Below are 14034 nucleotides of genomic sequence, written 5' to 3' on the forward strand. Positions count from 1 at the left end.
TTCCCAAGTACAAGTTTTTTAATATACCCACATGGCATTTTAAGCACTGACATACATAGGTATAGACTTAACAGCAATAAATAAACAATTACACACAGTTAAGATGAAAAGACTCAGTCTCATTAATTAGGTGGCAGAAGTAGGGTTTAAGGGTGTCTTGTACTGTATCTCTCTGTTCCCGGAATTCCCAATTCTGATAAGAACAAATACAGGGTGGGAGGGTGAGCATGTTGTCTGGCGCTCGTCCAAAAGGGGAGGGTCAAGAGCAGACCTGAGTTATGGTCCGGGAAAATGCAACGATAAAAGCTTGAGCCTGGGTGAAGCAATTTAATTTGGACTTGAATCAGACCCACGTTATGCTGATGGAGCTAGTGTTGCTGGCCGCTGTGACTCTGTCTCTCCCTATCCTCTCCAATGGTGAAGTGCTGTGAGTACATCATAAATAAGATCATTTTCAATGTGGTAGAACATTTGGTCCCACAATTCTAAAGGCAATATATCAGCCATCATTCCTAGAATTGTCATGGTAAACGTGTCACAGAAACGTTGATGAATAATAAATATTACTTCTGAAAATTGTAGTATTAATAGCTAGATTTCCATCCAATTGGAGACAGATTTTCATGCGAAATTCTGAAATCCGCTTAAAGGACTTGTTGCGGATAAAATTGACTTTTTGTGAATAAAAATCAGGGTGTAATGATGTAGCTGATGTAATGATGTAAATCTAAAGTTCAATATGTTTCCATTGAATTTTCAACAGTACCAATAGTTTTGTCACAAAAACTGTTGCGTTAAATAGCAAATGTGCCTAATCTTGTTTTGGCACATGTACTCACAGGCACATGTAGGCACATGTAGACCAGTGGTTCTCAACTGGTTTTGCCTGGGGACCCAAAATTGACAATGACAATTGAGTCGCGACCCAACATTATGGACTGTTGTATTGCAGCTATATTTTGTAATGCTGTATTGCAGCTGCCTTCTTGGGCAGGCTTCACTTGCAAAATAGACTCTGTCTCAACGGGCTACTATTATGGTATAAAAGAAAGTCATTACACAGCCATATTAACTGAGAAAACATTTATTATCAATTCGAGAGCATAAGCCATTTAATTAGGCGACCAGTTCAGGAGTGGGTGTAATAAGTGATAAGATTCAGAATATGACATCGAAACCAGTCCAATTATGTTCATGAACAGTAACACATACCAGTGTTTAAAATAGAAAAAACAACAATCATTAGGATTTCGTAATCAGCAATTACCATATGAATAGCTTCACAACCTTGAAAAGGTGTACATTTTTAACCAGTTCAATAAAATGTAATATGAATGTCAGAGTTAATTAACAGTAATAATTAACATACTGAACCATAACTAATTTACCTGTTTACCTTTGCTTGACAAGATGCTGTTTAGTTTTTTTCAGTGTTTCGATGTGTGCTTTGTTGATCAGATTCTGAATCTCGAAATCAGCATTGGGAAACATGTCAATCGTCCCGTTAGAAATATGATTTGCCCAAAGGGTAAGCTTCATCTTGAAGGCATCCACTTTGTCCCTCTGTTCAAGTCGATTGTGCCCCCGTCCCTTGCGTTGACACTTTGAGCAAATTCAGATTCTAAAAAATATCCGCCAGGTAGGCAAACTTTGTGAGCTACTCCTCACAATCGAAATGTTCAGCCAGAGGTAACTTGTTTTCCGAAAAAAACGCAGCAATCTCCGCTTGAAGTGGGTATGTGTGGGGTGAGAATTGTTATTGTTTTGGTCAGTGAGTATGTGCAGCGTGAAAATGTAGCTAGCCATTTCATCACTGCGGAAGTGCTGCACGTGGAGGTCGCGACCCCCCAGTTGAGAATCACTGCTCTAGCCAACAGCTCACAGATACAGTGCGGGCAGGCTAGTCTAGATGATGAGATTATTATGGATAAGAGCAATAATATTTTTATTTGTCAAACATCGATCATCATATCATCAGAATAAGACCCTCAATATTTATTGGAATAGAGCTTCAAGATCACTGTGCACTTTCACCACATTGTGAAGTTCATCAAAATTGAATTGATCAGTAGCCTAATAAACTGTATGGTTTCCCGAGTCATAGTGGTAGGACCTCACACCATATCTTCACGTGACTCCAAGTTAAGTACGATATGATGGTTATTATATCAATATTTGTTCATAAAGGCGTGTCCACCGCAATTTCTCATATAATATATTTTACTGACACAAAAAGATCACACCATGTCAAACAAACAAATTATCTGTGTGCATTTATAAAATTATACCGAAACTTCCTGTTTCCATCACAGCTGTTGTGATTTTTTATTTAATATGATATGACTTTACTTGCATAAGAACTGTGGATGGAAACGTGGTTAGTGCCATACAACTTGTTTACCAGTTACTGTGCATGCGTTGTGAATTTATTCATGTTTTGTTTGCATGGTCACTGCAGGTACCATAATGTTATGACACACCAATTACATTTTTATTTCCTGCAATTACACAAAAAAGTACAATATTTTATAAAAAAAGGAGGGGGAAATTCTTAAAGGGATTGTTCACTTTAAATCAAAGGGGAAGTTCAGGATTTTACAACTTGATGTTAAGAGGATCCTCACCCTAAAAGTAGTCTATGGGCCCGAAGAAACTGTAATCTATGGTTTAGTTGTCTTTAAACAACCTCCACAAACATCGTCTTTGTTTAACCACCATCTTGACCTCTGAATGCTCGGCTATGAAAATCCAACTGACATTTACTCCTGAGGTGCTGACCTATTGCACCCTCTACAACCACTGATTGTTATTTGACCCTGCTGGTCCTCTACGAACGTTTCAACATCTTGAAGAACAATCTAGCCTTAATGGCCATGCACTCTTATAATCTCCACTTGACACGGCCAGAAGAGGACTGGTCACCCCTCAGAGCCAGGTTCCTCTAGGTTTCATCCTAGGTTCCCAACCTTTCTAGGGAGTGTTCCCTAGCAGGTGTGCTTCTACAGCTGCATTACTTCCTCTTTTTGGGGTTTAGGCTTGGTTCTGTGTAAGCACTTTGTGACATCTGCTGATGTAAAAAGGTCTTTATAAATACATTTGATTGATTGACAGTTGTGCCTATCAATGGCCAAATCAACTACATATTTGGTTGACAAACAAAACATTCTGTTTATATGATTTTTCAACCCAAAGTTTGCATAGAGGGGTCAGTGAAGCATTAGCCTACTAGACATGCCAGAATGGTTGAATAAGTCTACTGGTTTGGAACCTCGTTCAGGGGTAATACATTTCTCAGCAGTTTACTACATTTTGCTATACTTTATGAATGGCGTGAGAAATGGGGACTAAAAATGGATTATTATGCTGCTCCAAACACAGCATGTATCTGCAGACAGATTCCCAAAAAACACACAAGCAGACAGATGCATGTACACATTGATCAGATGTCAGTCATTCCATAACAAAAATGTCTAGCCTGTGATTCAGTGTGTTATAGTGTGGTGCACTAAACAGCCAACAATATGCCTTTTAAAGGCATTTTTCCCAACGTTCATGGAGATCACATTCATGGTAAACGCTGCCCATGTCAGCTCAACTGTAAATTACCTTTAAAGTGTGTTATAGTGTGCTGTGACGTGCCTTGAATTACACCCCGGGCTTAGCCAAGCACAAATCAGTATTCCACCCTCCATATTTTGACTCATCCTTTCCCCTCTCTTCATCACTGCAGGTATGTCATGTCTGCTCCTAACCCTCTACGGGTGGGTAGCATGGAAAGGGTCTTTGTTGAAGCTCAAGATTACTCAGGGGCTGACTTCAATGTCCAAATCAAGGTGATGAACTTCCCTGCACAAGATAAATTGCTTGTGGATGCAAGAGTGTCCCTGAATTCAGTCAACAAATACCAGGCACTTAAGGACATTAAAGTAAGTCTTTATACACGTTTCTTCACATCAATTAAGTGACTTCAGTAAGAATTCACACCCCTCGACTTTTTCCACATATTATGTTACAGACTGAATTTAAAATTGATGAAATGTAGATTTTTTTGGTCACTGGCCTACACACAATACCCCAAAGTGGAATTATGTTTTTAAAATGTTTACAAATGAATTAATAAAAAAGGTAAACGCTGATGTCTTGAGTCAATAAGTATTCAACCCCTTCCTTATGGCAAACCTAAAGTTCAGGAGTAAAAATAATAACATAATAAAATGCAGCTGCACAATTCACTTTTTGTTCTGAATACAGTGTTATGTTTGGGGCAAATCCAATACAAGACATTACTGAGTACCACACTCCATATTTTCAAGCATATTGGTGTCTGCATCATGTTATGGGTATGCTTGTAATCATTAAGGACTTTTTCAGGATAAAAAGGAAACGAAATGGCGCTAAGCACAGGCAAAATCCTAGAGGAAAACCTAGCTCGTCTTTGAGCCTTTCTACACAGGTCTTCCAGTCCCTCTCTGCTACTGGACAGCTAAGCTGTTTGCCAGTGTATACAACGAGAGTAAACAGAAATCCAACAGGCTTGTCCTTACTGGGGTCAGGTCAACGGCCAAGTAATGTCTGTTAGGTTCCTGTCCAGCCACCACCCAACCTCCAAACTAATTATGTTCAGGTGTGTTCAGGTGTGCTTACCCTTCCGGGCCATCCTCTCTCCTGGTCAGCAGATGTAGCCAACGAGGCCATTGTCCACAGAGCGTTCCGGGGGGACAAGGCATCTGCATTTCCTTGTTTTGACCCGGACCTGTGGACAACAGAGAAACAATAACTGTTGGAGTCAGAGAGACCACCTGGTCACTATCGTTGGTTTCCTTGTTCCTGGACATCCAGACTAGAGGAGTATGGTCCATGACCAGAGTGAAGTGTCGTCCTAGGAGGTAGTACTTTAACTTCTTCAATGCCCACTGCATGCTGCCGAGTACTCAGTGTGGGGTCTCAGGACAAAACCCCTTAGTAAGATCCAGGGTGCTGATATATCGGGCATCTTTGAGCCTTTCTGCACGGGTCTTCCGGTCCCTCTCTGCTACCGGACAGCTACGCTGTTTACCGGCGTATCCAACAAAAGAAAACAGAATTCCAACAGGCTTGTCCTTAGTGGGATCAGTCTACGGCCAAGTAACGTCCGGTAGGTTCCTGTCCAGTTGGGCTCGATATCCCTCCCAGTATTGGACGGCCCTGCATGTCAGCTCTTGCTGCTCCAGACCAAAAACAGATCTGGCCAAAGCTAGGTTAAAACAGCCACCACCACCAACTTCCAATTTATTTTGGTTTGGGGCTCCCGAGAGGCGCAGCGGTCTAAGGCACTGCGTCTCAGTGCTAGAGGCGTCATTACAGACACCCTGGTTTGAATCCAGGCTGTATCACAACCGGCTGTGATTGGGCGGCGTCCGGGTTTGGCTGGTGTAGGCCGTCATTGTAAATAAGAATTTGTTCTTAACTGACTTGCCTAGTTAAATAAAGGTTACCTTTACTTGGCTCTTACCATTCCAGGCCATCCTCTCTCCTGGCCAGCAGATGTAGGCAACGAGCAGGAATATACCGGCCTTCACACACCCACCCTCTAAGCTCCATCACATTCTAAAAACATGTTTTCACTTTGCCATTATGGGATATTGTGTGTAGATGGGTGAGAGAAATATATATATTTAGTCAATTTTGAATTCAGGCTGTAAAACAAAATGTAGAATAAGTCAAGGGGGATGAATACTCTCTGAAGGCACTGTATCTTCAAATAAGATATTAATTTCACAATTTTACCTATGGTTGTGTACTTTGCACAAAATATCACTTGTGTTTTCTCAAACTTGTCAGATCCCGGAGGGACCTGACTTCTTTGATGAGGACTACACAGGGAACCAGTATGTGTACCTGCACGCTCAGTTCCCAAGCCACAAGCTTGAAAAAGTAGTCCTGGTCTCCTTTCAAACTGGCTACATATTTATACAAATGGACAAAACCATTTACACGCCGGAAAGTAAAGGTATGGCTGAGCCCACTGACCTAAAACCTTCGAATTAGCATCGCTTAGCAACCACCTATGCTCGGGGGCGGACTGGGACCAGAAATCGGCCCTGGTATTCCTAACACACCGGCCCATTTTTTTTTACTTGTGTCCCCCACACAGTCCATGTTTTTTTTCTTGGGGCCCCCATTATTAGCCAGATAATGATCATTTAGCGCAAAAAAGACACGTTAAACAGGCCCACTGGGCTAAAAATGGACCGACCCATCTGGCATTTGCTCGAAATGCCAGATGGCCAGTCTGCCCCTGTGAATCAGTTTGATTAATTTGGGGTCAGGTCAAAACTCACATGAAACATTCATGGACATTGAGCTAGCTCGCTGGGAGATGAACATTGGGGTGTTACTTTACCTGAAATGCATGTGGTCCTTTTTTTACCAGATCTTTGTAGAATTTTGACCCGCAGTCAAAATCGTGTTTCTCTACTTAATCCACAGATAAAAAGGTGTTACTCTATAAAAACCTAACATCTTAAACTACATTCTTAGTGTATTAATTCAGCAATATTGTTTCAGTTAAATACAGAGTCTTCGCCTTAAACTCCGGTTTAGAGCCTGTAACAGATAGCATCAATGTGGAAATTATGGTAAGTGGTCCTCATAATAAATGTAACTGCATTGACAATGCTTCCTTTGTAGTGGTTGATGCATATGACCAGTTGTCAAAATAGGTATTTTCTGACATTACTCATGTTTACAACTGTCAGTCTTGAGTAGTAACAGATTAATTATCTGTGATCCATTTATGTTAGTCTTTCACATTTCATGTATATTATTTATTTATAGAACCCTGATGGAATCACCTTACTGCAGGAAGATTACAAACCAGATAATGGGATGAAATCTGGAGACTTCACTGTCCCAGAAATCACCAGGTTTGTTTTTGCTATTCAATCATCCTAACACACTTATCAGGAAAACGTTTGCCTGTGAACTCTTCTGCTCTCCTTCTCTTTTTATATAGCTTTGGAAACTGGAAAGTGGTGGCCAAGTTCAAGAATACCCCACATAAGAACTTCACTGCAGATTTCGAGGTGAAAGAATATGGTAAGAAGGGTATTGGTTTGGGTGGTCTTTTATTAAAAGCACAATTACGGGAACAAAATGGCGCCGTAGAGAGAACACGGTGTTTCAGCGAGCTCACGCGGTATTCGTACATTTATATTCTTACATTAATCTCCTAGCTTGAAAAAGTGGTAGAATTGGCTAAATAAGTTACCCTACAATGAGTCTTGGCGACTATTTCTCAAAAATCTCCGACAACATGCCCAACAGAGCTACTAAGAAGTCGACCAAAACCGCCATCCCTGTAGATGTGCAGGAGGAGCTAGCTAACGTTAGCGAATCTAACAACATTGCGGATCCAGGCACAATGGACCTGGTGATTCAAAAGATGACGGATAACATTACTAAAGTGATCGATGTTAAGATAAGAACGGTCCTGGAAGCAATAGCAGGCCATTCAGCTGAACTACAGAGGGTTGTCAAACGTGTTGATGAGGCGGAAGGAAGAATTGCTACTGTGGAAACTTCAACTACATCCATGGACACTAAGATAAAAGCACTTGAGAAACAGGTGCGCGAAATGGCGGAGCACATTGACGACTTGGATAATCGAGGACGCAGATGCAATATCCGTGTTGTGGGACTCCCGGAAAATTCTGAAGGGACACGTTCAGTAACATTTTTTGAGGAATGGATCCCTGGCTACCTACAAATGGACACTAAGGCTGGTCGTGTGAAGCTAGACAGAGCACATCGCTCTCAAGCACCGATACCCGGTCCCAATCAGCGCCCACGACCAGTGGTTATAAAGTTCCACAACTGTACCGACAAGCAGCGCGTCATGGATGCGGCTAGAAACATCGGTTCTGACGGTAGTCAACGTAAAGGTCCAAAGGTCTCATTCTTCAATGATTATTCCACAGCGGTTGTACGAAGGCGCAAAGCGTTTGATGAGGTGAAGGCTCGACTCAAGAGAATGAAGATCGACTACGCACTGCTGTACCCGGCCACATTGAAGATTATGGTCAATGGATCGCCTAAAAAAACTCTACACATCTGAAGAGGCTGCTGCGTTTATTGACTCTCTCGGGTAAATAACCTTAAGCTGCACCTCCGTAGCATTGGATAATGTCTTATTTTATTTTGAATCTGATCATGAAACAGTGGTGTAAGTTCTCATGTGCTCCTGTTCAGTAATATTCGTATCGTTATTATTTTTCTTGCTAAAGTAACTGCCGCCGTAGCTCAGACTAAGATATGTGTGAACCTATATTGGTGCCCAGGCTTGGTTTTAGGTGGAAGAGCCTCAATCTTCTTCAATTGATTTTAATTTCCACATATATAAAGGATGAGGCTATTGAGTGGCAATGCGGACTTAAGAGTCTACATTGGAAAGTTGAAATCCCCTGCATGTTAGCTAGTGGGAAAACCCCCTTTTGGATCTTTACATGTTTAATTTTTGGGTTTAGTATAGTTCGAGTTCAGGGTTCATATCATTTGTTTACGCTCAGTGAGATAGAGGAGAGTTCAACACATGGAAAAAGGTACCACCCCATTTTTACAGTAGGATTCAGTCTGGATATTGAATGGTCAAAGCGCAATGGCAGGTAACAGACTACGTGTATGTACATGGAACATTAGAGGGAGCCATAACCCCATTAAAAGGAAGAAGGTACTGTCCTTTTTGAAAAAAGAAAATATTGATATTGCCCTGTTACAAGAAACTCATTTGAATGATAAGGAGCATCTGAAATTACAACAAGGGGGGTTTGGTCAAGTGTTTTTCTCATCATTTACATCCAGAAGTAGAGGTGTAGCAATTCTTGTGAAAAATAACCTACCACTTAAGGTCTTGAAGTGTGTGAAAGATAAATTGGGTCACTTTGTTATAATTAATGGTACCTTACAAGGGCAGAGCATTTCCATAATGAATATTTACTTCCCCCCTGCCCACCCACCTGACTTCCTCACTAAGGTATTTCTAGACTTTTCAGAATTAAACTCAGACACTGCAGTGGTTGGAGGAGATTTTAATTGTTTGTTGAACCCCCTTATTGATAAGCTTCCCAGTGGTATAGCCTCACTCTCTCCTCAAGCTAAGTCACTTACAGCTATTTGTGATGATCTGGGGTATGCTGATGTTTGGAGAGCTTTTCATCCCTCCAACAGAGAGTTCACTTTTTTCTCTGCACCTCATGGATGTCAGACTAGAATAGATTACTTTTTTATGCCCAGGACGTCGCTGCAGTCTGTTTTATCCGCTAGGTTGGGAAGCATAGTCATATCTGATCATGCGGAGGTGATCCTGGACATAAAACTCAACGGGGCATTCAATCAGGCAAGACATTGGAGGTTGAATACAACCATTCTTAAAGACCATACATTCACATCATATTTTATTACAGAGTTTAAAGCATTTTTCTCTATTAACTCTCAATCAACAGATAACCCCTCACTCCTTTGGGAAACCTGTAAGGCGTACGCCAAGGGTCTGATTATGTCATACGCAGCCACTAAGAGGTGGAAAAAGCGTGAAAAGCAAAAAACACTAGAGGGTGAATTAGGAACTAAAGAGGACTACATTAAAACTCCCACTCCTGCCCTATTAAAGGAAATATCAGTCATTAGATCAACGTTGGACTCCCTCCTAACACAGGACGCTGAAAAGAAAATGAGATTTGTCAAGCAAAAGCTATATGAACATGGCGATAAGCCAGGAAAGTACTTGGCGTACCTAGCTAAAAAGAGAGCTGACTCACAGTCAATTGCGGCTATTACTGATTCTGATGGCAATCATTTATATGAAAATAAATTGATAAATGACTCAGTTAAGAAATTTTATGCAAATCTTTATGCCTCAGAACTGCCAAATGACGCACCCAAGTTAATGGAGAACTTCTTTTCTAAGATTGAGCTCCCTACTATCCCCGAAGAACAGAGGTCTCTCCTTAATGCCCCTATTACTGAGGAAGAGATAATGTCCGCATTTAAGAATCTGCAAAATGGTAAGGCCCCAGGACCGGACGGGTTTTGTAGTGAGTTCTATAAAGAGTTCCATGGCCTGATCCTTGAGCCATTGCGTGATATGATTAACATTTTCAAATGACCAGCTCCCCCAAACGCTGCGAGAAGCCAACATATCACTTATTCTCAAAAAGGGAAAATGTCCGGAGTCTTGTTCCTCGTGCAGACCAATTTCCCTTCTGAATGTGGATAGAAAATTGCTTTCTAAAATTCTAGCCACAAGATTAGAGGACTCACTGCCACTAATTGTGAAAGGAGACCAAACTGGCTTCATTAAGGGGCGTAGGTCATGTAACAATGTCAGACGGCTTCTTAATGTAATTGAAGTCTACCAACGAAGTGCTATGGATGGTCTTGTGCTCTCCCTAGATGCTGAGAAAGCATTTGATCGTGTGGAGTGGTCTTACCTATTCTTTGCTCTAAATAAATTTGGTCTGGGGGACAACTTTATAAAATGGGTGAAAGTTTTATATGATGATCCTCAGGCTGCTGTCCTTACTAATGGACTATGGTCAAATAGCTTCTCTATACACAGAGGTACCAGACAGGGCTGTCCTTTGTCCCCCCTCCTATTTGCACTTGTTATGGAACCACTGGCCGAGGCCATCAGGGTAACGCCTGCTATACAGGGGCTGCTCATTGGTGATGTTCACCATAAAATAAGCTTGTATGCTGATGATGTCCTGATATTCATTTCTAATCCCGAGACTTCAATCACATCTCTTATTAATATTATTGAGTTATTCAGCGAATTCTCAGGCTACAAGATTAACCTAACTAAACCAGAGGCTATGCCACTTGGTAACCTTCACTCTGTACCTAATAATTCTCCCCCCTTCCCTTTTAAATGGTCTCCCTCAGGTTTTACGTATCTGGGTATATTTGTAACTCCTAAATTCCAACAAATGTACAAAGCCAATTTTGTTCCCTTGTTCGACACAATAAGACAGGATCTGGAGCGCTCAAACTCTCTTCCGATTTCATGGTTGGGGAGAATATCCCTCTTGAAAATGAACATTTTGCCTAGGCTGCTTTACCCAATCCAAATGATCCCAGTATTACTCTCCAATAAGGTAATAAAGGATGTAAATGGATGGCTAAGTTCCTTTATATGGAGTAAACGCAAGCAAAGACTTAAGATGGCAATATTGCAGCTGCCAAGTTCTATGGGTGGCTTGGATCTGCCCAATATCAGGTTCTATCAGTGGTGTGCCCACCTATGTTATATTTCAGACTGGATCACAAACGATGACTGCTCTATTTGGTTAGACATTGAGACTTCTCTTTCAAAATACCCTTTACGGGATCTTTTGTTTTTCACAAGTTTCAAGTCTGTAAAAGATCACTGTAACAACCCCATTACACTTAACACACTCAAAGTATGGAGGTCAGTTCAACGTTTCCTGGGAAGGTCCAAACTAACCTCTGCTCTTACCCCAATTCTTACCAACCCAGATTTTGCCCCAGGATTGCTGGATGCTGGCTTTAACGTTTGGCTTAATAAGGGCATACGCAGACTAAATGACTTATTTGCGGATAAGATTTTATTGTCATTTGAGCAGATGGTCGAGAAATATCAACTCCCAAAGCAGGACTTTTTCCGTTTCCTACAAGTAAGACATTATATTCTGAAGAGCACCACCTTAATTGGCAACCCTGATATGTCTGTCATTGAAAGAATGCTTTTTTCCCCACAAAGGAAAATGTCTGTAAGTCTGTTTTATGATGCTTTAAGGTCCTTTTCCGCTGTCGACACACAGAGGGTGAAACGAGTGTGGGAGAAAGAACTGTCTGTTACTATTGACGAAGAGATGTGGGAGGACATTTGGAAATATGCAAAAACAATATCTATATGTAATCGTACTAGAGCAATTCAATTAAGAATAATACACAGATTGCATATATCCCCAAATCGCAGACATGCTTTTAGCCCCTCTTCCTCTTCTCCTCAATGTCTTAAATGTAAAACTGATACAGGCACCCTAACACATTGTTTATGGTCATGTACCAAAATACAAAGATATTGGTCTGGTGTTCTGCAAGAAATTGAAAAGATCCTAGGGGTCGATCTAGAATTGGACCCAGTTTCTCTACTGTTAGGTCTCCCTAGTAGGCATGTAACTTCTGTGAGTAAGAGAAGGCTTTACAACATCCTCACCTTAGCAGCGAGGAAAAACATACTTTTACAGTGGATTAGTGATAAGGTTCCCTCTATTAAAGATTGGCATAAGATACTATTTGAATGGGTGCCGCTGGAATATCTGACATGTACATTGCATTCTAAGACAGATCAGTTCTACAAAGTACGGGAACCTTACCTAAATTACCTAGAACCTGAAGTATCAGCTAATATGCTGCAAGGATTCTCTTAGAATCGTGATCTATGTATTTCAGAAGTACACTGTAAGTTCCATGTGGGGAACTCAACTTCTTGGTTTAAACTGAGCTTTTTTTTATTTTTTTATTTTTTAATTTATTTTATTTTAATTGTTATGTTTTAGGAACATTCTTTTCTTATCTTTTTAACCACAGATCATAGAAACGTGCCATTTTCACATATGTAGACTCGAAATGAATATGAGGTTGAAAAGTGGCGTAATTGTCCTTTTGTAACAGTATGAGGGGGATGGGGTGAGAGAAGCGCTGAGCGGGGAGAGGAAAATGGTGTGTGTGTGTGTGTGTGTACGTGCGTGCATACGGATATGTGTGAGTGCTGTTATTTTTTGCCTTGTCTTTGTTGTTGTATCTCTTAATATGGGTGAAAATTGTGAAACTCCAATAAAAATACTGTTACAAAAGGACAATTACGCCACTTTTCAACCTCATATTCATTTCGAGTCTACATATGTGAAAATGGCACGTTTCTATGATCTGTGGTTAAAAAGATAAGAAAAGAATGTTCCTCAAAAATGCTTCTCTGTGACATAATAGGGTAGGATTAAAAGTAAGAAAAACAGTCATTTTCAAAACCTGTTTCTAGCCAGAGGGAGGGTATTTTCTTTCTCCCCACATCACTGAAAATCTCATAATGATTGAAAATCACATTTTTTAATGTTTTAATCTCTGATGATGTCATTGGGAATATTTTTTTTGTTCTTCCTATAAAATATAGAAATGCACCGTTTTCAATGAGATGAAAAGAGGTGGAATTGCCCTTTAAGAACAGGCCTCGCTTGTCTAGGACGCAGAGTTTGTACAGTGTTTGTACAGAGTAAATAGGGCCTATGTAAACTACATGAACTGAACAAAAATATAAACCAACATGCAACAATTTCAAAGATTTTACTGAGTTACAATTCATATAAGGAAATCAGTCAATTGAAATAAATTCATTAGGCCCTAATCTATGGATTTCACATGACTGGGAATGCTGATACAGTGCATTCGGAAAGTATTCAGACCCCTTGACTTTTTCCACATTTTGTTACGTTACAGCCTTATTCTAAAATGTATTAAAACGTTTTTTCCCCCTCATCAATCTACACCCAATACCCCATAATGACGAAGGAAAAACAGGTTTTTAGAAATCTGGAGCTCTGTCAGAGTGACCGAAGGGTTCTTGGTCACCTCCCTGACCAAGGCCCTTCTCCCCCGATTGCTCAGTTTGGGCCGGGCGGCCAGGTATAGGAAGAGTCTAGGTGGTTCCAAACTTCTACCATTTAAGAATTATGGAGGCCACTGTGTTCTTGGGGAACTTCAATGCTGCAGAAATAGATATAGACAGGTGTGTGAATTTCCAAATCATGTCCAATCAATTGAATTTACCACAGGTGGACACCAATCAAGTTGTAAAAACATCTCAAGTATGATCAATGGAAACACACACCTGAGCTAAATTGTGAGTCTAACAGCAAAGGGTCTGAATACTTATGTAAATAAGATATCCGTTTTTATTTTAAATACATTTACAAAAATGTCTAAAAACCTGTTTTCGCTTTGTCATTATGGGGTATTGTGTGTAGATTGATGAGGACA

At 40.6% G+C, this 14034-nt stretch overlaps 1 protein-coding gene across 1 annotated transcript in view; it reads left to right on the forward strand.

Moving 5' to 3' along the window:
- The first annotated feature begins 291 nt into the window (after positions 1-291).
- Positions 292-14034, forward strand: part of LOC106586139 (complement C3) — a 53702-nt gene continuing 39959 nt past the window's right edge. The window contains 6 exon segments of the mRNA XM_014173034.2: positions 292-427; positions 3731-3926; positions 5821-5989; positions 6547-6617; positions 6817-6905; positions 6995-7077. Coding sequence (XP_014028509.2) covers positions 357-427; positions 3731-3926; positions 5821-5989; positions 6547-6617; positions 6817-6905; positions 6995-7077 — 679 coding nt within the window. The 5' untranslated portion in view covers positions 292-356.

The sequence above is a fragment of the Salmo salar genome, chromosome ssa02 (genome assembly GCF_905237065.1).
Source record: "Salmo salar chromosome ssa02, Ssal_v3.1, whole genome shotgun sequence".
Taxonomy (NCBI): domain Eukaryota; kingdom Metazoa; phylum Chordata; class Actinopteri; order Salmoniformes; family Salmonidae; genus Salmo; species Salmo salar.